This window comes from Chelonia mydas, chromosome 10, assembly GCF_015237465.2.
Source record: "Chelonia mydas isolate rCheMyd1 chromosome 10, rCheMyd1.pri.v2, whole genome shotgun sequence".
Lineage (NCBI taxonomy): Eukaryota > Metazoa > Chordata > Testudines > Cheloniidae > Chelonia > Chelonia mydas.
In genome coordinates, this window is record NC_051250.2 from 70272873 (window position 1) to 70295487 (window position 22615).

General features: G+C 45.4%; 1 protein-coding gene across 1 annotated transcript in view; it reads right to left on the reverse strand.

The window, feature by feature from the left end:
* AGBL1 (AGBL carboxypeptidase 1) overlaps positions 1-22615 on the reverse strand; it is a 354668-nt gene that overhangs the window by 101047 nt on the left and 231006 nt on the right. The window contains exon 21 of the mRNA XM_027822795.3: positions 8266-8429. Coding sequence (XP_027678596.3) covers positions 8266-8429 — 164 coding nt within the window. The remainder of the gene's footprint in view (positions 1-8265; positions 8430-22615) is intronic.

Sequence of the window (22615 nt, forward strand, 5' to 3'; positions counted from 1 at the left end):
TCCATGTGAGTTTGAAGTTCCCAGCTTTGATTTCTTCCATTTCCTTCCTTTCTTTTTGTTAGATGTTATTTGATAAATTAATTACCTCTGGGGCAGGTGTGTAGGATCTGAACGCTCCCTGGCACATCTGGGACTGGTGTTTGATGACAATCACTGAGGGTACACAGCTTGCAGGTTATTTCCTAATCTAAAAAAAATCAATAGGATTATATGAAAATGAGCAAGGGGAGGAAAAGCTGCTGTATTACAATGGCCCACCAGTGGACGCCTACATGAAGTCTGTTGGAATACCAACTGTATTAATTACAGGCAGTGCTGCTTGGCTGACCTTCCAAAGAAGGCAATGGGCCCGGACTCTTGTAATACAAAAAAGGAATGTTGCAGTTTACAGGGTGAGCAGGAGGAAGGGATGGCTTCTCATTTCAGATTGCATTGCCATACAATAACCCAGGGTGCAGGCTTGCTCTCCTGGATGCCAGGGACGGGCAGTGTGGCAGATCCAACAGGTAGGGCCCTACCAAATTCACAGTCCATTTTGGCCAATTTCACAGTCATAGGATTTTAAACTTTGTTAATTTCATGATTTCAGCTATTTAAATCTGACATTTCATGGGGTTGTAATTGTAGGGGTCCTGACCCAAAAAGGAGTTGTGGGGGAGCTGAAAGGTTATTGTAGGGGGGGTTGAAGTACTGCTACCCTTACTTCTGTGCTGCTGCTGGTGACAGCGCTGCCTTCAGAGCTGGGCAGCTGGTGAACGGTGGCTGCTGGCCGGGATCCCAGCTCTGAAGGCAGAGCTATGGCCAGCAGCAGTGCAGAACTAAGGATGGCATGGTATGGTTTTGCCACCCTTACTTCTAAGATGCTGCCTGCAGAGCTGGGCCCTCAGTCAGCAGCTGCCACTCTCCGGCCACACAGCTCTGAAGGCAGCAGTGCAGAAGTAAGGGTGGCATGGTATGGGATTGCCACCCTTATTTCTGTGCTGCTGCTGGCGGGGTGCTGCCTTCAGAGCTGGGTTCCCGGCTAACTGCCGCCGCTCTCCAGCTGCCCAGATCTGAAGGCTGTGCATAAGTAAGGGAGGCAATACTATAATCCCCCTTAAAACAACCTTGTGGACCCCCTCCCCCGCAACTCCCTTTTGGGTCAGGACCCCAATTTGAGAAACACTGGTCTCCCCTGTGAAATATGTGTAGCATAGGGTAAAAGCACACAAGACCAGATTTCACAGTCCATGACATGTTTTTCATGGCTGTGAATTTGGTAGGGCTCTACCCACAAGGCAAGAGTGTATTACTCTCCTACTGGGGAGGCAGGTCAATGGAGAGTGATACATGGCCCTAGTGGCTGGGGGCCTTTCCAGTGCTTCCAGCCTTAGCTGGCCAGGGTAGTGAGGGACCAGCTCAGAGCATATATTCAGGTCAACTCACATGGCAAAGAACTGTGCCAGTATTTTTAAATAAGAAACTGCTCTTCGCAACAAATTCTGTACCAGCTACCCGGCACAGCATTTCACGCTGAATTTAATTAAAGCTACTGGCAATTGTATAGCACTCATTGACCCAACATCTGAGCAATGAAGGGAAACGTCTCTATTTACAGAGATGTTCAGGGGATGGGAGGGGTCTGAATGCATTTAGCCACAGTGGAATTTGTCCAAAAGTGCAGAGTCAAGAAACTAGTCTCATGAAAAATGCCATAGGGTCTTTAATGCCCCTGAATGGTCAGGATCTTAGTTGTATGTCTCAGTAAAAAGATGGCACCTCCACCAGCACCCCCTATCATCATGCTGATGCACTAGTTCAGTACAGGTCAAAGGACAATAGGGTGACCAGACAGCAAATTTATAGGGACAGTCCCGATTTTTGGGTCTTTCTTATATAGGCTTCTATTACCCCCCCCCCCCCCCCCCCCCCCCGTTCCGATGGGACTGTCCCTATAAAATCGGGACATCTGGTCACCCTAAAGGACAGAGCTCTACCTACTAAATCACAAACGGCTTCCCACAGCACCCTGGATTTTCCTTGGGTAGGGAGCTGCAGGGGAAGGTGTTTGTGCTCCCAGCATAACCTGGTCCACTCTTGGCTAGAATATGGGAACTGAGAAAATCACAGCTGGAAGTGGACCAGGGTCAGGTGCCGTTATTAAGCTTTCTGTTTGCCATTAACAGCAGAGGCAGAAATGATTGCCATTTGGGGTGGGGGATACAGTTGCTCCCTTGCAGAAAGGTAAGAGACAATGGAGGAACATGAGATGAATCATTGCTGACTTAGCAAAAAGGCTCAATGACTCAAATGCCAGCCCTGGCATAGTAGAGGTGTCTCTCAAAAATAACTTAGCATGCCTGCCATACATACGCAACACTTGCAAACCTGAGCTGGAGGGAGGAGGAGAAGGGAAGGGAGAGGGGAAGGGAGACCAGCCCCATCCATCCAGAGTGTAGGGAAGGTGAAGGTGGAAAATTGTAACAGTTTTTTTTCCCTCTTGAACTTGATGCAAATAGTCACAATTCCCATCCCCTTTTTGGCCATGACAAATGTAAAGCTACTCAGAGCATTGACTAAAACCTAATCGGTTTTACGGCAAACGAGGCATGAAACCTATTGTCAAAAAAACATGATGTCCGAAGCATGTGTCAGCACTTCATCTTCCCAGCTGGGAGCTCCTGAAGGTCTGAGCTAACTACAGGGAAAGTCTGGAAAGGCACAGAGCTGCTACATGGGTTTGTACCACGCAAGGCGGAAATCATTGTGTTGGGGGTAATCATTGGCTATCCTAACAGGGCAACTGTCCAGCTGATTTGTGCTGCTGACAGCAGAGGTGCGAGGGAGTGGGGGTTCAGTACCATGTATTTACAAGGCACTTCCCTTGTATTATTTCTGCCATTACATGGGACTTACCCTTAGATACTCCACTACTGCACATGAATTACTCCACCAAATCTCCCAAAGCTCATGCTATATGGCATAAGCTGATCACATATATACAGAGCAAATCTCAAGGCTCTTACTCATATTTTCCTTAGTCTCTAATCAGGTATAACACACAGGGACTTCAGTTGAAGGTTTTTCTGAGGAAGGGCTGAGTAAAGCTTGAGTAAGGAACCCTGGAGTTAGTCTGGAAAGCTCACAGGGTAAACACCACCTCTTTACACAGTACAGCATCTTCTACGGATGGCCCATGTACTACACCAAACTATTGACTAGGCCCAGTATAGTTTCTTTCCACCTTTCTCTGAAGCGCCACTCATTGGCTACCAAGGAGGCACTACATTGGATGCAAAGGACCAATGGTCTAATCTGGTGTGACAAATCCCACATTCATATGGCAACCTTTCATCAGAAAACTTGCTTACTGGACAGCTGTGTTCCAATTTACTGACCACTGATTCTGACAGAACTGGATCAAGTGCACAAAAACAGTCTATTCCCTCCCAGTCATCCCCTTCCTAGCAGTGGGGAAAGAAACACCCAGACAGCTTGGAGAAGGGGAAGATTAAAAGACATGTATTGATATAAGCCCTGACAGGTGGAAATGTTTGCTGTCACGGGCTCATTGCCAAGTCAATGCCAAGCACACCAGACACCCAGAGCAAAGGCAACGGCAGGAGACAAACTGCAGGGTTTTAAAAAATAAAAGAAATGGACAGAGGCGTCTGTGAGGACTAGAAGATCTGACTTCACTAACTGGGACCTATAGGAGTTTCAGATGAGCCACTTAGTTAACTAAGTCTGGGATCGAACTATACCCAGTGCTGGACTAATTTCTTGTTTCATGGTTTGCCCTGTCATCCTGAGTACAGGTTTCAGAGTAACAGCCGTGTTAGTCTGTATTCGCAAAAAGAAAAGGAGTACTTGTGGCACCTTAGAGACTAACCAATTTATTTGAGCATAAGCTTTCGTGAGCTACAGCTCACTGAGTACAGTGATGATGAGTGCTTTAGGAATGTGTATACAGGAGACAGACTAGATTAAGTTCGACAGACAGACATAGATTTCTTTTATGTACCTCTTTGATGTGCCACGGCTGAGGGAACAAAACCCAGATCCAGTTGTATCGAACTCCTTTGGTACCAGTAGAGAGACTCATCTGACCTTCATTACCTCAGAGTAAATCATGAGTAGCTACACTGAAGTCAAAGGAATCACACCAGTAACTCTGATGAAAGTTGGTGCAAGTGCAATCAGACGCAAGCCCAGAATAAATAAGGGGCTTTGTACTGGAACATAAAATGTAACAGTCTGGTAATGGGATTAGTTTGTAACTCACCAGTTGCTAACAAGTCTGTGCTGAGTGCTGTCATAATGGCTCTATGCTCCTTTCCAGCTCTTTGGAACAAATTAAGCAGACACAGCCCCTGAATAATCCATCCTGGGTTTTATGCAAGACCCAGAGCCAAAACACAACACTCTGTCTGGAGTAGCTAAGCAATCCCAGAGTCAGAAAGGCAAGGGCTATTTAATGAAGGCTGCTAATCCTTTACCTTACCCTGAGTCTCAGTCCAATGTTTCCAGTGACACTGATGTAAACCCCTGGGTCACTGAATGGCCACTCATATCAGTTACAAGTATAGTCCTGTATACATGTGAGTGTGCATAGGTGCATATATGCAAATTTAGGACTTGATGGCAGAACCGTCCCTCATGTAGTAGACCCAAGGACTCCAATGACACTATGCACGTGAATAAGTGCCCACCATTGTGAGTATGGGTTGTTGCACAATCAGGTGTTTGTTTCTCATTTGGGGTGTATTTATCTCCTTAAAGAGGGTGTAATAGAGTATAGTTCTCACAGATCCTCTTTTGACACGTCACAAAATTGTGTAGACTCATTCTGAATGTTTGGCTAGTTCTAGTGAAAATAAAAGGCCAGGAATAAATCCCTTGTCTTTAAAAAAACATGAAAATAAAAAACTGTCCTGGAACAAATTTGGAACAAAAATCTTCATTCAGCTCAGGGTACAATGTCACCTGATTGGTAGCAAAAGTTATGTGTCAAAGAAAATGGGTTGTTTTCACCAAGGTTAGAATCCCTCCGTTCCCAAACATCCTTGAAAATTCTCCAGTGTCACAGATGCAAACTGTTTCAGCAGAAATCACCAGGCAGTGCAGTTACACATATGTTTACAAGTTATTTTGTTAGTGTGGAAGTAGCGCACAGTCTTTGGAGACGCCTTGTGTTGTTCCTTTTGTGATGTAGTTTCCTTTTGGGGAAGCTGTCACAAATAGCCAGAGAGTTTGCAGCCTGCTTTGCTGTTACTCCCTCCAGTCATTTCTTAGGACAGAGTTGCGTCCTGGGAATTTGGCTCTGGCGTTGCTCCTGATTTTCCTGGAAGAGGAGTTTGGCTAGGTTCCATTTGTAACCATCCCCTGCTCCAGGGTCAGCGTATACAGAATAAATAAAACAAGCTGCACTTGGACAATACCCAGACTCTGCAGGGCTGATTTCTCCTCCAATGGGAAACCAATCTGCAAAGCCTCAGAATCTACTACTACTTGGCAAAAGGGGCAAAAATACTTTGGGTAGTTTCACTCCACCCTACTTACACTCTCAGTAGCAGAGAGTATAACAGACCGCAGAGTGCAATGCACCTTTGTTGTAATCAAAAGACAATTACAGCCTAGGTATTAAACCACCAAAACTTTACTCTTCTGCAAGCCCAAAAGGATGCCTCTACACTAGCAAATTTCATAGCTGCAGCTCCACTGTTAATAGCAACACTGAAAACACTAGTAGAGGCAGGACTCCCGTGTTCTCACCACTGTCATCTAACACTGCACTGAGTAAAGCTGGAGTACAGGGGCAGTAAAAACAACCTGCACCCTGTCTTCACTGCAGCTTCCTCCATTGCTACTACTACTGAAGCTGCTCTGGTGGGAAATCGTTCCTGCAAACTTTGCTAGTGTATATCAGGCCTAGGAAGAGCTATTTTCCTGCCTGTATACAATGTGCACTCTGCATTTTTACACTGCTTACAGTAGAGTTCCTACTCATATTCTGGAATGCATGAGGCAATTCTCTCAACTAGAGTCACATAAACACTGCAGATGAATTTTGGTGTTTTGACCTGAAATCACTACATTGCACAACCATTTCCATTTGATCATTTATAAAGAACTTTATATGTTATCAAACTTCCTGTTTCATGTGTTCCTGCTCCACATTCCCACAACAAGCTCCTCCAATGGCATACCACTGGGTAGAATTCAAAATTCAGTGACTTACCTGATTTGCAAACACATGTTTGGCAAACAATTCCACTAAGCCTGTAGTTCTGCCCACCCAAATCCACAGAGAGTTCCTGTGAGTACTTGCAGGGGTCACTCTGCCTAACACTCTCAGCCAGTGACACTACATCACTGGATGATGGTGACATACTAACTAAAGCCGGGCAAATTTCATTGGGACTACTGGTTCCACTTGGGTAGACACCTAACAGTTCGTGTCCTTATCCCACATAGATCTAGATTCCTGTATTATGGGAAACTTGCAAGATCAGTTGAAATTTTCAGTACAACTTGGTTTAAACTCACAGACTCATAGACTTTAAGGCCAGAAGGGCCCATCGTGATCATCTAGTCTAACCCCCTGCACATGGCTAAACAAGAAATAACTGTGTGTGAATAAGTTTTCTTGCTATTATTTTGGTACACCCAGTTCCAGTCTCATCCAAGACTGTAAAGGGCTGAGGTGAATGAACATTACAATAAAACCAAACAAATAAAATGATAACAGAATTTTAAATCTTTTCATCTCAAAAAGATTCCACTTAGTTGTAGGCAAAAAGGCCAGGATCAGTTCTGGCTGAACCAGTTCCACCTGACCTATTGGCTTTATTTCATTGCCTGGCTTCTGTAGGTGTTTGGATTTTTTTTCCTCCCCATTTGAGAAGTTAGTTTAACTCAAAGGCTCATGCAGCTCCAGTTCCAATGTTAGGGTTTGATTTATGCCTGGAATCTGTCTGTCTGGCCAGGCGTGAGCGGGTCTCTCTAATGACACGCTGATTGCTTGTCGGAAGGCTGTCCGCGGCACAGTTAGTGTTTGGGATACACAGTAATTGCTTCATGTTCACATGTACAAGTGAGCATGACGAATCCAAAGGAGCATCTCCATTTTTTAGACTTTTTCATTCCTCCCTCCATAAACATTAAAAATGATGAACAAGGTTGTAAATACGGTCTCCAGCATGGAGAACAGGTGGTACTAATGGCTGTTAAGTATCCCTGAAGGGGAAGACTGGAAATCCACTATAAATTACTGGGGTATTTCTGCTACATAACAACTTGCCTTTTTCACTGGTGAGAGTGAAAGAATCTGTTGACGAAAGACCCGTAGGGGGAGCGTCGACTCGTATCAGTCACTGGGTTTTCTTTTTCCATCACTTTTTGAAAAACATTAGTTTGATGCATGCACGTCATTGGCAAGTGAGAATGGTGATGTTGCATAGAAATCTCCCTGTCTCCTCAGACACCTGAGTTTATGTTCTTTGTACTCTGACATACATCCATGCCAAACTCTCCTCTCACTTACACTGAAGCAACCCCACTGACATCGAGTGCAATGGAATTGCATCCAGGATACTCCGAGCAGAATTTAGCACTTTAAAAAGAGAAGCTTCTCCAAAATAATCAGTAGGGTCAAGGTTTCACTGTGTGCGTCACAGACCCACAAGCTGACTCTCTAAGAGTGCCCAATTCTTTGAGGTGTGGAGCACCATCAGTGGGAGTTGTGGGCACTTTGCCCCTTCCGGGATCGAGCCTAGAATTTCTATTGCTTGCTGACGAGCTCCTTTCTGAATTTGCAATACTCATTCCCTTCCCTGCAGCTCTCAGGGAATTACTTCCTTGTGGGAGACTCTTCAGGGAGCCTTTTATTGGTGATGGAAACAGATTCTGATGGGGACAGTCTCCCCTCCTTGAACAGCCAGGAAGAGGATTTGTGAGACCCACCCCACTCACCCCAGACGGAGAATCCTTTGGGGCGATGCCACTCCGATGAATGGAACAGATGGGCAAGTGAATGGAAAGTCTGAGAGGACCATCTCCTCCTCTACCTAATTTACCCAGTGGGAAGGATGCAGGGCAGGGCAGCACTGCTAACCTCATGGACTAATGCCTCCACCATGGATTTCTTTAGGAATCACTTGTCTCCTCATTTATAATGAGCATCTCAGCCTGTGGTTGAGGCTAGTGCTGTAAACGTGGAACCAAGACTATTCCCTGCCAATGCCCCTCCTGAGGAGGACCCTCTAGTAATGCTCTCCCTCTGACCTTTGTGCCCAATGGTCTGCAATCTCCTCCTCCAGATCCAGCAGGTCTGCTGCCTGAGCCATCAGCTTCTTGCTGCAGGGCAAGGATTTGAGCTGCAGGATGAGGAGTCCCAGGCAGAACTTGGCTCCCATTTCCTCCAACTCTCGCGTTCCAATCTGCAGGCCCTGTCGATGAAAAACAGAAACCTAGAGTGATGAGTCTGGAATCACCCAGCTCAGGGTAGGAGGAAGAGTTACCATCTCATATAGACTACCGCTCTCTGGGGTATTCCTCCAGATAGGAAAATCTAGAGGCAGGACAATGAAATGAACCAGACAACACCCCAAAATGTTGAACCCACATGCTCACTCCATTGGCCAAAGATTGCAAACACCTATTTTTACTTTGCACTTGCTCCATACAGGTCTTTTCATCTGCAGCGAGATTTACAGTCATTAACAGGGTCCCCTGGCCTCTATTTTACAGATGGGGAAACTGAGGCAGAGAGTTCAAAGGACTTGACTCTGGCTGCAGAGTGAGTCACTGTAAGAGCAAGTATCAGACTCCATGAGTTCCTGGCTCCATGCCCAGCCCTGCACTCAGAATATTAGATAGACCACACTTCCTCTCTGTTAAAGCAAGAGTTGTCTCCTTGAGCCATGGGAAGGCAAATGAGCTGTGCCACTGTAAGCTGTCAGAAGTGGCAGAGATGAAAAGGAAGGAGGGGGAAAGATCTTTAACAAGTTATGAATAGTTTACAAAAATCAATAACAAAGTAATTACAAAACAACAAACACCTCTGAGAGGCTTCCCCTTCTACTAAACACTGGTGTCTCCCTGGCAGAGGCGGGCTGCTGCAAACTGTGGAGCTGGATTTTCAACACCCCAAAATTCAGGGGAGTCCTACCTGTTATGAAACAATGGGATGTAGTTCCCGGTTTGGACTGCAAACCTCTGCAAAGTCTGGGAAGCTCTGGATCTGATTTGGTAAGCAGTGCAGATCAGGGTTTGGGTCAGACCCATCACTAATCTGGTACATTGTCAAGTCTCTCTGACTTTGAATTAGGTGGAACGGCTCCTCTTGGGCAACCCTAGCTGATAGTCCAGTATCAAAGGAGTCCTGGTCAAGCTTGCATATAGAGGCTGTCAAGGTTCCTTCCCCACTCTGAACTCTAGGGTACAGATGTGGGGACCTGCATGAAAGACCCCCTAAGCTTATTCTTACCAGCTTAGGTTAAAAACTTCCCCAAGGTATAAACTTTGCCTTGTCCTTGAACAGTATGCTGCCACCACCAAGCGTTTTAAACAAAGAACAAGGAAAGAGACCACTTGGAGACGTGTTCCCCCAAAATATCCCCTCAAGCCCTACACCGCCTTTCCTGGAGAAGGCTTGATAAGAATCCTCACCAATTTGCATAGGTGAACACAGACCCAAACCCTTGGATCTTAAGAACAACGAAAAATCAATCAGGTTCTTAAAAGAAGAATTTTAATTAAAGAAAAGGTAAAAGAATCACCTCTGTAAAATCAGGATGGTAAATACCGTACAGGGTAATCAGATTCAAAACATAGAGCATCCCTATAGGCAAAACCTTAAGTTACAAAAAGACACAGCTTATTTTACCAGCCATTAAACAAAAGAAAATCTAACGCATGTTCTAGCTAGATTACTTACTAACTTTACAGGAGTTGTAAGGCTGCATTACTGATCTATTCCCAGCAAAAGCATCACACAGACAGACAGAACCCTTTGTTCCCCCCTTCCAGATTGGAAAGTATCTTGTCCCCTCACTGGCCATTTTGGGTCAGGTGCTAGTGAGGTTACCTTAGCTTCTTAACCCTTTACAGATGAAAGGGTTTTGCCTCTGGCCAGGAGGGATTTTATAGCACCGTATGCAGAAAGGTGGTTACCCTTCCCTTTATATTTATGACAGAGGCCAATTCACCAAGGTCTTCCATGGTACATCTCTGATGCTTAGTAAGGCACATGCTGAAGTACTTTGCTGAATTAGGGCCTAAATAGGGTCTCATGGATTCAAAGACTTTAAGGCCAGAAAGGCCCAACGTGATTATCTAGTCTGACCTTCTTCACATTGCAGTCAACAGAACCTCAGCCACCCACTCCTGTAATAGACCCATAACCTCTGGTTGAGTTACTGAAGTTCTCAAATCTTGACTTCAAGATTTCAAGTTACAGAGAATCCACCATTTATTTTAGTTCAAAACGGAGACCTGTACCCAACGCTGCAGAGGAAAGTGACCCCTCTCCCCCCCCCCCCCCCCCCCCCCCCCCCCGCCAGGGTCTCTGCCAATCTGATCTGGGGGAAAATTCCTTCCCCACCCCAAATACAGTGATCAGTTAGACCCTGAGCAGGTGGGTGAGACCCACCAGCCAGACACCTGGGAAAGAATTCTCTGTAGTCACTCAGAGCCCTCCCCATCTACTGTCCCATTGACAGCCACTGGAGAGATTTGCTAATAGCAGTTGCATGTGCCATATGCCATTGTTGGCAACGCCACATGCCAATATCATCCCTCCATAAACTTATCAAGCTCAGTCTTAAAATAAGTTAGATTTTTTGTCTCCACTACTCCCCTTGGAAAGCCAATGATCCAGATAGAACCAGAATTGACTTATATTAACCCTGAACCATTCAGATGACTCTCCCCTTCCCCACACCTTGTATTTTTAATTTTAAATGGCATCTTTGTGCTTACAGCTCTCAGGGAGGCTGTCACGAGCTTCCCAATCCAACCAGAAGTAGGACAGGCCAGAAGCCTCACAAGAAAGCCAGTTCCGGTGATATTTCCATTGCAGCTTTACGGGTCTAAATGGACTGTAATGCTTGAATACAGTATGCAAACTTTTAGGCGCTGATCCTAGAAGAAATCAAACTCTGAACCGTTTCTGGTTGTGGGGTGAGGTTTTTTTTTTGGTTTCCCTCAAAAAATGTGCAACAACTAAAATGAAACAAACCCCGGGGCCTGATTCACCAGCTGCATGTAATTCTTAGTGAAACCAAAGGGAGTTCCATGTATGCTGTGTAAGGGCTGGACAGAATCAAACCCAGATATACAAGAGCGAGAAAGTGTCTGTAAACTCCCCCTCAACTTTGGCATTTATTGACCCCATCCAAAACATTCTCCGGTGCCATCACCCAGGGCAGAATCAATCACTGAACATTTGCTGTCTCAGCCAGTATCAACCCTACGGGTTACCTTAGCACAAAACCTCTCTGTAGCCCCCCCTCTTATATGAGCTCCCAACTCCATTACCGAAGATCGTTTCCTTAGTAATAGTCAAAAGCCCCCATTTACATTCCCAGGAACAGCCATGTGAATGGTGTGAGCTCCATTCCAATATGGCCTTTATTTCTGGACTCAGATGTTTACTACGTATTATTACTGAACGTCTTAGGGGTAACAGAGCCGTGAAAGTTCCATTAATCCATTAGAGGCAGCAGAGCCCTGATCTCATGGGCTTTCTCCCTGTATAGAGTCTGTCAGATTTGTAAAGCACTTCAGAACCCTTGGGGACTGAGCAGCCCTCTGTAAGTGCGAGCTGTGATTATTTCTGAACTAAGAGTGCCTGCTAGATGGAAGTAAGGAGAGATTTCTCACATAAACTACTGCACTTCTTGCAAATACTTTTGCCAGGTTTGTCAGGCCCACAAGGCCAGTCAAGCCTATGAGAAAACCACCACTTATGGTTTGGCAGATACAGTACGTGCAAATGTCACCTGGGGTTAAAGCTGCCCTGGCAAATGCAGCTTTTCATGGCAAATACGCTGAAATTCTTGCTCCTTCCCCGGCTTCTGAGACAAAACTACAAATCTGCAATTATTATCATTGTCAATAATAAAATGAAATAATACAACACTCAAAAATATACCAGGCACAAGAGACAAAGAAAAAGAAAAAAATACCTGCTCGATTGAAATAAAGCGGTGATGTAACATGCAAAGAGAAAGCAGCCTGTGGTCTAGTGGACAGAGCACTAACTGGGAATCTGACAAGCTGGGTTCCACTCCTCATTCTCCCAGTAACCTGCTATAAAACCTTGGGCAAATCTCTTAGACAGTAAACTTTTCCGGGTAGGGACTAAATGTGTGGGTATAATGAGTTATGGCAGGGATCTGCAACCTTTGGCATGCGGCCCGCCAGGGAAAGCCCCTGGCGGGCTGGGACCGTTTGTTAACCTACCGTGTCTGCAGGTTCGGCCAATCACAGCTCCCACTGGCCGCGATTCATCATCCCAGGCCAATGGAGGCTGCAGGAAGAGGCGGCCAGCACATCCCTCAGCCCACGCCGCTTCCCACAGTCCCCACTGGCCTGGAATGGTGAACCGCAGCCAGTGGGAACTGCGATCGGCTGAACCTGCGAACGCTGCAGGTAAACAAACCGTCCCGGCCTGCCAGTGGAGTTCCCTGGAGGGTCGTGTGCCGAAGGTTGCCGTTCCCTGAGCTATGGGAATACAAATCATTAATAATAGTAAGAAACCAGAGAGATAAGGCATAGGAAACAAGGGTTATAAACACAAGGCAGTGATAGTGCTTGGTGCCTCTGAACTAGTTTAAATGTATTATTTATTTTATTCAAAAATAATTTTTTGGCAGTTTTTGGTTATGTCCAAGTAAAGAGGATGGAGGTGCCTGGCTCAAGCAGAGAGAGCAGAAGCACAAATCTGCCATTTAGAGAATGACAAGGGCTTCTCTCAGGTGCAGAATACACAGAAAACATCTAGAGGCTTCCTCTGTGGTGTATAGCAGGGCCCTGCTTCCAAGATCAAGGCAACACACTAAATACTTATCAATCCCGGAGATGCCAAGCAGCGACTGTGCTAAAGCTCTGCCTGTGGCTTTATGATTCCCCAGAGTTTTATTCAGGATATGAAGAGGCCTTAAGAAACTATGAGCGGAGAAATAATAATAATAAAACCATAATATACCTGAGAAACATCAGGCTGTAATTGCTCATGCACTGAAGTTAGCTGCCATATCATAGTCCCATATTGCTTTGATATCAGACAGCTCAGGAGTAACAGCTGGAAATCTCAGCTAGAGGATTACTTGTTAACACACTTTATTCACTTCAAACACAGAGAGACTTTTATTTTTTAACTCAGCTAGATCACATAATTCTCTCTCTCACTTTCCCCTCCCTCCCCTCTCCACCCCTTTCAGCAGTGGATGTGGTTGGAAGGGGTGTGCCATGACTACAGTAGGAAGCAGAGGTGTTGACAGACCTGAGATATAAAACTAGTGTCCTTGATGGCTCCTGCCGTCAGTGCCAGGGATTGCTGATGTAGATCTCTGCATCCATCCTGCTGTATGAAATGCAGAAGGCAGAGGAAGAATGCAATAGCAATGCCAGTCTGTGCCTGCGTTTGGTAAGAGGCTGGCAGGAGAGACTAGCCATACTGCACTGAAGTGCGCTGGCTGAGGACCCAGTGACAGAAAGTGGTCTGGTTACCGCAACATTACAGGTCAGTGGACTAGGCAACCATGTCTCACTGCATTTTTGTTCAAGGTGTCCTTCAGTCTGGGTCTTCCAAGACCTTATCTTTCTGTCTAGTACATGGCACTGAGCCTCCTCAAACTTCCTAGGTTCACACAGTCCCTTGGCAGTGCACTGCCTTCTGCAGATATCCCGTTATAGGATGACAGGGGAGCTGCCTCTTGTCCACTGTGGAAGAGAGGGGAGCTGCACATGTTTTGCCAGTCACAGATGTCTGTGATTCCTTGACTCTGTCTTCCCAAAGCTGCACTGAGGCCCCACCTGAGATTGCATTTCAAGCTTTGGGCCCCTTTTCTTATATAAGAACACACAAAATCTAGAAATCTATGCACTTGACCAGAGGTAGAGTAGGTCTTAGCTATCGGGAGAGGCTAAAAAGCTTACTCGTGTCTCTCTGAGCCAGTTCAGCCTCTGCTGAAATTGTGAGCTGGGGGTGTCAGTTAGTGCTCGAAGTCAGGGTGGGCTTTCTGAGGCAGATGTGTCCGGGAGCCAGCAACACGTACTCTCTCACAATGAGGGGGGAATTTGGGGCAGGAGGACAGTAATTACTTGAGCCACAATCTGGCCAGGACACTACTGTGATAACAGGTATCTCCAAACCAGAGCTGGTCGAGTAATTTATGGTGAATAATGCTTGTTACTATTCAGCATTCCTGTATCCACAGATAAATGTTTCTGTCATTAGACAAACTGCCCTCACAATCCTTCACAGGATTAATGATATAGCTATGGCGCTGGAGGCAAAAAGGCAGCATTAAACACTCCCACTGCTGCAAGCAACATGGCTTCGCCATGTTCACCTGATGACACAGAGGATTGCGGGACCTTGTGAGTTAAACTGGAGATGACTTAGCATAGAAAACTAAAGGTGCAGCAAATTAAAAGCCAAAAGACATACATACACATAGGTAGACTGGAGATTTTGGGGAAAATGACTGCTCCCTGAGTTGAAAAAAAGGGACCTTCGGTGGGCAATAATGCCATCAAGGTGTTCTCTCCTACTATTGGTCACTTCTTGAACCCTTCGGGTAACAGCTTTCAGCTATAAACTCACCTGCTGTCTACATTTATATATATCTATATGCACAGAGAGAGAGAGAGTATTCTCTGCATCTCAATGGCTTTACACATGCACAGTGGTTATGCCCTGAGGCTGGGTATAAATAAATTGACAGTCTGGTTTCCCACTAATTCCATCAGTGAGCTCTCAGTCAGAATACTAATAGAAACCATCTGAAGGCTGCAGTGAATAAACCAGAGAGCTGAATGAAACATTCAGTGTCTGATGTCTCCTGCCTTAACGTTAGTCTGAACTATGCCTGAACACTGCTGTCTCCACACACACACACACACACACACACCCCCGTAGGAACCTGGTGCTTATAGACTGGGGGGCAGTGAGGAGAAAGCTAAGTTTTCTCATGTGCCACAGTCCCTTACATAGCTAGAATAGTGTATTTGGTATTTAATAGCAGGGACATCATGCAAAATGGAAGAAATTACAGATAAAGCAATGAGTTTGGGCCAAAGGACTTCAAGGATAAATATGCAGATTAAGTGAGCAGGAAGGGCCAATGATGCAGGGGAAAAGTATGCAAGAGAGGATCAAAGGAATTTCTAGAATGAAAGATGAGGAGGATGGGGGTGGGGCAGACAGAAGAGAGGAGGATGGGAGATATGGAAGAGAGGACTGAAGGCTGCTGGGGCCAGTGGTGGTCGATACAGAGGAATGGAAGTAAGGAGAAAACTCATGGAACCCTATCTGCCTACCCTACTGTTATAGGAGTGTGTCTAGTTCTGAGTGTTTGTCGTTGTCTTGGACATTGGCCACAAAGTGAGGTAACATCACTGCCTGTCTCTCTAGGATTGAACCTTATGGTCGTTACTCTGGCAAAGTTCCTACAAAGTCAATGAGAGTACTGCCTGCATTACGGCTGAGCAAGGACATCAGGATTTGGCCTGTAAGACACCTAAAGAGACAGAGACAGACAGACATGAAGGCATCAGAGGCGTGCTTTTGTTCTGAGTCATTTTTCTGTGATGAAATGAATGCTTCCCTAGTTAAACACGTGTATTTTACAGCCAGGATTGTTCAGGAAGTGGAAAGGGGAAGACAAACAAAGAAGGACACCCCCTTCCCCTTGGACCCACTAGGGGAGCTGTCTTCAAAATCTGTTCAGCGGCACGCTGGGAATTCAGCAGGAGACAATACTCTAGTCAAACATTCAAGCGAGTTGAATTTTGAATTCTCCAGACTTATTGTGGGGAAAAGGCTAAACTAAGATTGCCTGGTGTCACTTCCTCCTCCACTCCTCTACACTCACTGGCTATTTGCCCCAGGTTCTCATCCCCACCATCTCTCCACAGCAGCCTTGCTCCCGGAGCCCTCCATGCTCTTCTCCAACCTTCCCTCCCTCCCCCAATTTTCCTCTCCTTATTCCCCCTTCTCTCCTCCTCCCTCAATATCCTTTGCCTTTCCTTCCTTCACCTATTCCCAGGGGGTACCCTGCCCTCACTGCCCTGATACATTAGAACTAACAAATGACACAGGACCAATATTACCTTTGCCAACTGTTAGTAACCACATTGTTTGGATGGTTCACTCCCTCTTCCTCTCTCTGTTCCTTGTCCTTAGGCTGTAAATTCTTCAGGGCAGGGATGTAGGTCATGATTCACCATTGCCCTACATCTTATGCCGTCATTTGCACTTCCTTGCGATGGGTAAAAAATGCTACTATTCTGATCCAGTCATCTTATGCCCACTTGCCACCTCTGTAAATGACTGCACCTGGTGCAGGGCAATGGAGAACCAGGCTCTAAAAGGGCCCTTCCTGATAAGGGCCAGGAAGGGGTAGGTTTGTATATGGGGAAATGTCCCATAATGTAGCTCTTTGCAGATGCTCATTAAGGAGAGGAAAGATGGAGAGGAATAGAGAGGAAGAAATGCTCCCCCGGAGGGGACAGTCTTTAGAGATGGGATGGTACCAATGCCTGGGAGCTCTCACCTTCCAGCAGAGGTAAGTACTGCATTAGTTTGCTTTCTCATTCATTTAAATACCATGTATCATGCCAATGGACTGTTTTTAGGATGTGTGTTTTGGTCCAACAACTGCTTTGGATGGCACCTGGACTAACACTAACGGATTATGCCCCCTCCCTTCACACACACTGAACAGTTCTTCACCCTCTCCCACTTTGTCTCTCCCATAGGCAGTTGCTCTGTTTGCAATGTAGTGGAACAGGTTGAATGGGTGCTATGCCAGGCCAGAACTGAGTACTCTGTAGGAGTTTGCATTGTTTCAATCTGACAGAGCCTGGAGCTGCATCAAGCTCCTATTTGATTCTGACTGCCATAGACATTTCCAGCAGAAGGAAGTTTCCTCTCTACATGTTCGCTGGTCAACTTCGCGGTACTATTTGTGCACGAAGGTCTCCTATTACTGAGCAGTCTGTTTCTCTGTGATGCTCAGAAAGAGGGGAGGTGAACAGACAGTGTTTCTACCCTTTGTAAAAAGAAAAGGAGGACTTGTGGCACCTTAGAGACTAACCAATTTATTTGAGCATAAGCCTTCGTGAGCTACAGCTCACTTCATCGGATGCACGAAAGCTTATACTCAGATAAATTGGTTAGTCTCTAAGGTGCCACAAGTACTCCTTTTCTTTTTGCAAATACAGACTAACATGGCTGTTACTCTGAAATCTACCCTTTGTAGTGAGACTTGAAGGGGAAGCCTCCAAAAATTGAAGTGAACAAATAGTTGGACATTTCCAAAGCGTTCTTAAAGAAAAAACCCTGCCAGCTCAGGACCCCTGTGCTTCTCAGGTTCATATACCTAGTTACTGCTGCGGCCCCCATAACCGTAATAAATGAACGCCTCACAAACACTCATGAATTTATCCTCACACTGAGGCAGGGAAGTGTTCTCATTCTACAGATGGGAACTGAGACACAAAAAGGGAAGTCTATGACAAAGTCTGGAACTGAATTCAGGTCTCCTAAATTCCAACCCAGTGCCTTATCCAAAAGACCATCCTTCCTCCCCCTGAGTTCCATATAAGTACTAGGAAAACTAGTATTACTCCTGCAGGTGGAGACTGGGAAACTCACAGATATTCATATGGGCTCCATTACCATATTATCTGAGCACCTCACACAATCTTTAATGTATTTATCTTCACAGCACCCCTGTGGTGCGGTAGGGCAGGACTATTATCCACAGGTGTCAATAGCGTTATTGTTCATCAGAATAACCAGACCAATAGTCCATATTGTCCAATGTACTGACTAGAGCTTCCGAGGAAGATGTAAAATGTGCCTAACTCAGCAATATTACACCATGGGAGTGAAATATCTTCCTGACCCCAGATGGGGGATCACCATCTACCTTGAAACATAAGGTCCTTGTAATTTTATTCCAGCTAATGTAAGTGCAGATGCTACTTTTATTTATAAGTCTCTAATCCTTTTTGTTGTTGTTAATCTTAATAAGATAGCTGTCTTTATAATGCCATCCACTGCTGGGTTCCACAGGTTAATTATTCCATGGAGTACCCTCTTACCCTTGTATTATATTACAAGGTAAGGCATAGCACCTGCAGGGCCTTCTACATGCTACTCAATCTCCTTGCAATAACAGTCCACAGAACCTTTCATCACAGGGTCTCAAAGGACTTTACAAACAGTAACTGGTGACGTCTCACAACCCGCCTCTCGGGTGTTCACTATTATCCCCACTTTATAGGTCAGATGAATGAGACATGGAGAAGGGAAGCTGCTTGCCCAAGGTTACATAGCAAGTATGGTGTTCCTGGGAATAAAACCGAAGAGTCATGACTCCTGTTCTAAACCCTAGAACTATACCACAGGGCTGTAAAAGTCATTGTTTCACCAACCCAGGGACTGAAGGGAGATGACTTGTGACTCCCCTATTTGTGGCCTGCAGGAGCTGGTTCACCCTCTGGCACAAGACAGGGAGGCTCATGGCTGCCCTAAGCTGCGTTCATGCTACCGTAGCCCCTCGGCAGCGAGGAATCAGCATGGTGCAGGTCCATCCCAGGACACACAGTTCCTCCTACTGGCTCCAGAACTGGCAACAGTCTGCCCCCAGCTTACCTCAGCACATCCCTTGTCCCCAGTGCTTCTGCAGAGATGGGACAGAACAGGTGGAATTGGCTCAGCACTGGGTGGAGGTGTTCTGTCTCAGGGAATGCTGGGGAGCACCCCTGTGTCAACTAGACTAGCGCAAAGCGCGCAGAGCATAGTGATGAATCCTCCCAAGCAGGGCTCAGGGTTACTTCCACACACTGTAAAGCCCCTTTTCATATTGTCCTTTACTCTTTCCCTTTTCAAACTACACAGTCCTAATTTTCCTAGTCTCTCCTCATACTGAAGCTCCTTCCAGGCCACTAAACATTTTCATTTGCCTTCTTTTGACCTTCTTTAGCTCTGCTTTGTCTTTTTCCAGATGAACTGATCCAGTCCAAACCTAGTATTCTAGGACAGACGGTAACATTAATGTCCATACCGGCATTATAATGTTTGCTGTGTTATTCTCTATCCTTCTCTTCATATAGTCTAGTATCTAATTCACTTTTTTTTTATTGCAGCGGCTGCTGCACACTGAGCAGACATCTTAATCTAACTTCCTAGGTGACGGCTACTTATTTTTCCTCAGTGGTTACAACTAATTCAACCCCCATCCACATGTCTGGGTGCTTTAAATTGGCCCTTCTAATGTGCCTTTGTCTACATTTCATCAGCCATCATATTACTCAATTTCATCATTTCTTTAGCTCCTTACAATCTTCCCCACTACTGTATAATTCAACAGCAGCAAATTTTGCTACCTCATTCTCCTCCCCATCATCTGAGTCATCTGAGTCATTAATAAGTATATTGACCAGCACCAGTCCTAGCACTAATACCTGTGGTCACTTCACTTTTAACCTCTTACCATGCCAAGAATTGCCCATTTACTCCTACTTTTGATTCCTCTCTTTTAACTAGGTTTGAATACATGAAAGTTCCTTTACCTTTCACCTCAGGGTTCCCAAATTTCCTTAATAGTCTTTTGCAAGGGGCTATATCAAAAGCCTTATGAAAGTCTGATTACATTTCAGTCACCACTTCTCTTTCAGCCACTGAGTTCCTTGCCTCTTTCAAGGAATTCTAACATATTAATAGAAAAGCAAAATTCACCTCACCAGCTATGTTGCCTTGTCCCTATGTTATTATACTCACCTGAAACTCTGTCTTCAATGGTTTTCTCAGCCCCTGAAGTAAGTCTATAAATGCCAAGACTCATACATAGCACCCTGTTAAACAAGGTTGTGACATTGATGGTCACCTAGTCCTCTGGCTGTTTGTAATGATAAATTGCATATTTTTGTTAGTAGCTCTTCTCCTTTGTTCATTAGCTCCCTCAGAATTCCTAGAGGAATGTCATCTGGTCCTGATCATTAATAGTGATGGCTTGACTGTAAAATAACATATGCAGGCAGTACACAAACCTTTGCTCCTGCCATATAATTTTGCCAGTGCGTCCTGATTCACAGCACTCCCTGCTATTCCAGTCCTGTTTCCCTAACAGCTCTGCCAACATACTTGAGTCCTGACCTGTTTCTTCAGATGTATCTAAATTTCAGCTCTCAACATCCCATGCCATTCCAGTCTGCCACCTGCTCTGCCAAAGCACCTCAATCCCGACATGTAAATTTCCTTTCTATTCCAATCCTTCACCCTCTCCCCAGAGCTATACCAGTATAAAATCAATTTGGACCTGTACATGCTTCCCATAGTCCATTCCTGAGCCCCCAATATATTCTGCTAATGTACCTCAAACCAGAGTTCCCCATCCTGCTGGCAGCTACTGGCAATCATGCCAAACTCTGTAATGATTTTGAAAAGTGCACAAGTGTTCACAGAAGATTAGACTGAGACCCTCTCAACACAATTTCACAAATTAATTTAAAATATCATCTGAAAACAGTTCTCCAAGTGTGCGGAGCCACCTAAAGCCCTAACTCTCAGCCAGTGATTACGTCCTTCATTACTTTAAACGTTCATGCATCAGAAGTCTCTCTCCTTCCCTGATGCAATACCCAACGAACCACATCGTCCTTTTCCTCCTGAATTATGTATGACTGCTCAGCCTGAAGCAGAAACACTAATGTCGCTTGGTCCTCTTCAACTGACACTGTCAAAGCTAACTTCCCCATCTATTGTTCACAACAGACTAAGGTTCAGTATCAAGAAGGTACTATAACTCTGCAACCTACTGTACTAGTGCGTCTGAAACAACAAAGGACACATTCATTTTCCAAGCGAAAGGCAGGTGGGAAAACCAAAAACATCTACACCCCAGCTCAGATCAGAAAAAAAAAAGAGACCTAAAGCAGAATGGGCTTCTCCCCATCTCTCTAGCCATGCCCTTTAGAGCTGAATGGAATCACAAGCAAGGAGTGTGTTGTCTTGTTTTCTTACAGGTGTCGGAGTTGTTATTCTGATTCCCATTCATCCCTCTTGCTGCTTGTCATGTTTAACAGAAAAACAAGAATAACAGCAGAGATCTTTTTTCCCTTTCAACGTCTTCCTCATGCCAACTACAACTGGGCGTGCAATCTAGAGCATGGTTCAGAAGGGCTCTTCTGCTAGATGAAAATTCACTTCTGTAGAAGGTAATTCATACCAAAAGCATCCTACAGACCCCCTGATGGCGTGTGATCCATACAGCTAAATACAGGTGATCCCTGTGTGCTACAGTAATGCATTGTAAAGACCCTGTTCGTAGATGATGTTAGGGTATGTATGATAAAGCTAGGGCAGTGACCAGATTTTAGGGAGGAATTTTTGAAGATGTTGATAACCGGGAGGCTCAGGAAGTGGGATTCTGACCATTTATTTGGGGGGCTTGGGTAGGTGGCATATTTTTAGATGGGTCATGAAGATGGGATTAGTAAAGTCAAGGAGCCAGTGTTGCAGATGAGGAGAATGGAGCTGAACAGAATCTGCTGTTCTCTAGGGTTTATGAAATGGAATTTTGTAGCTCTTGGGGCCCAATTCACCACTGCCCTGCACCTAGTGTAATGCAAAGTGGGTATAGAATGCTGCTGTTCTGATCTGGCAGCCTTTAACACCCACACATACTTCCCTTTGCTCTGGTGTAAATGGCTAGACAATGTGCCAGGCCACAGTAAACCAGACCCCAGGAATCTGTCCGTGCCTTATACAGCAGTGTGTTACAGTAGTCATACAGGTTGCACAGGGCCAGTAGTTCAAACAAAGCCTTAGACAGCTGAACTTATTTAAAGGAGAGAGGGAGTCTCAGCAGGGCCCAGGGGTTAGACCCAACCCTTTGCAAACTACCCAGGGGTCTTTACAGTCCACTTGTACAATCACACCAGAAAGGGCCTTATTCTCAGGTCACCACCGTATGAGCCTGTGGAGGGAGAGAGACAGAAAGTATCTGAACTTTGAAGAATCTAAGGAACAGACTGAGGAACAGGAAAAGATGAGGTCAGAGTGACTGGGTCAGGGGGAGAGGGAGGCAGCCAACCAGCCACAACTGGGATAACTAATGGGAAACACAAGTTAAAGCAGCCAACAATTCCCTTGTTGTGCAGTAGATATTTCCACTTTGGCTTTTTCAGAGGTAGAGGCCAGCAGGAGGCAAACACATGCCAGCTGATTAATTCAGTGCCTCCTGGAGCAATAGGTGAGAAAGACACATGCCTTGCAACAATAAACCACAAGCCAATGTGTCTTTGAAGACCAGCTGACCATTCCTAATAAACTAGGTAAAACAAATGGAAGCAGAGCCATCACTGACTCCAGATGACACACTTCCTGGATTTC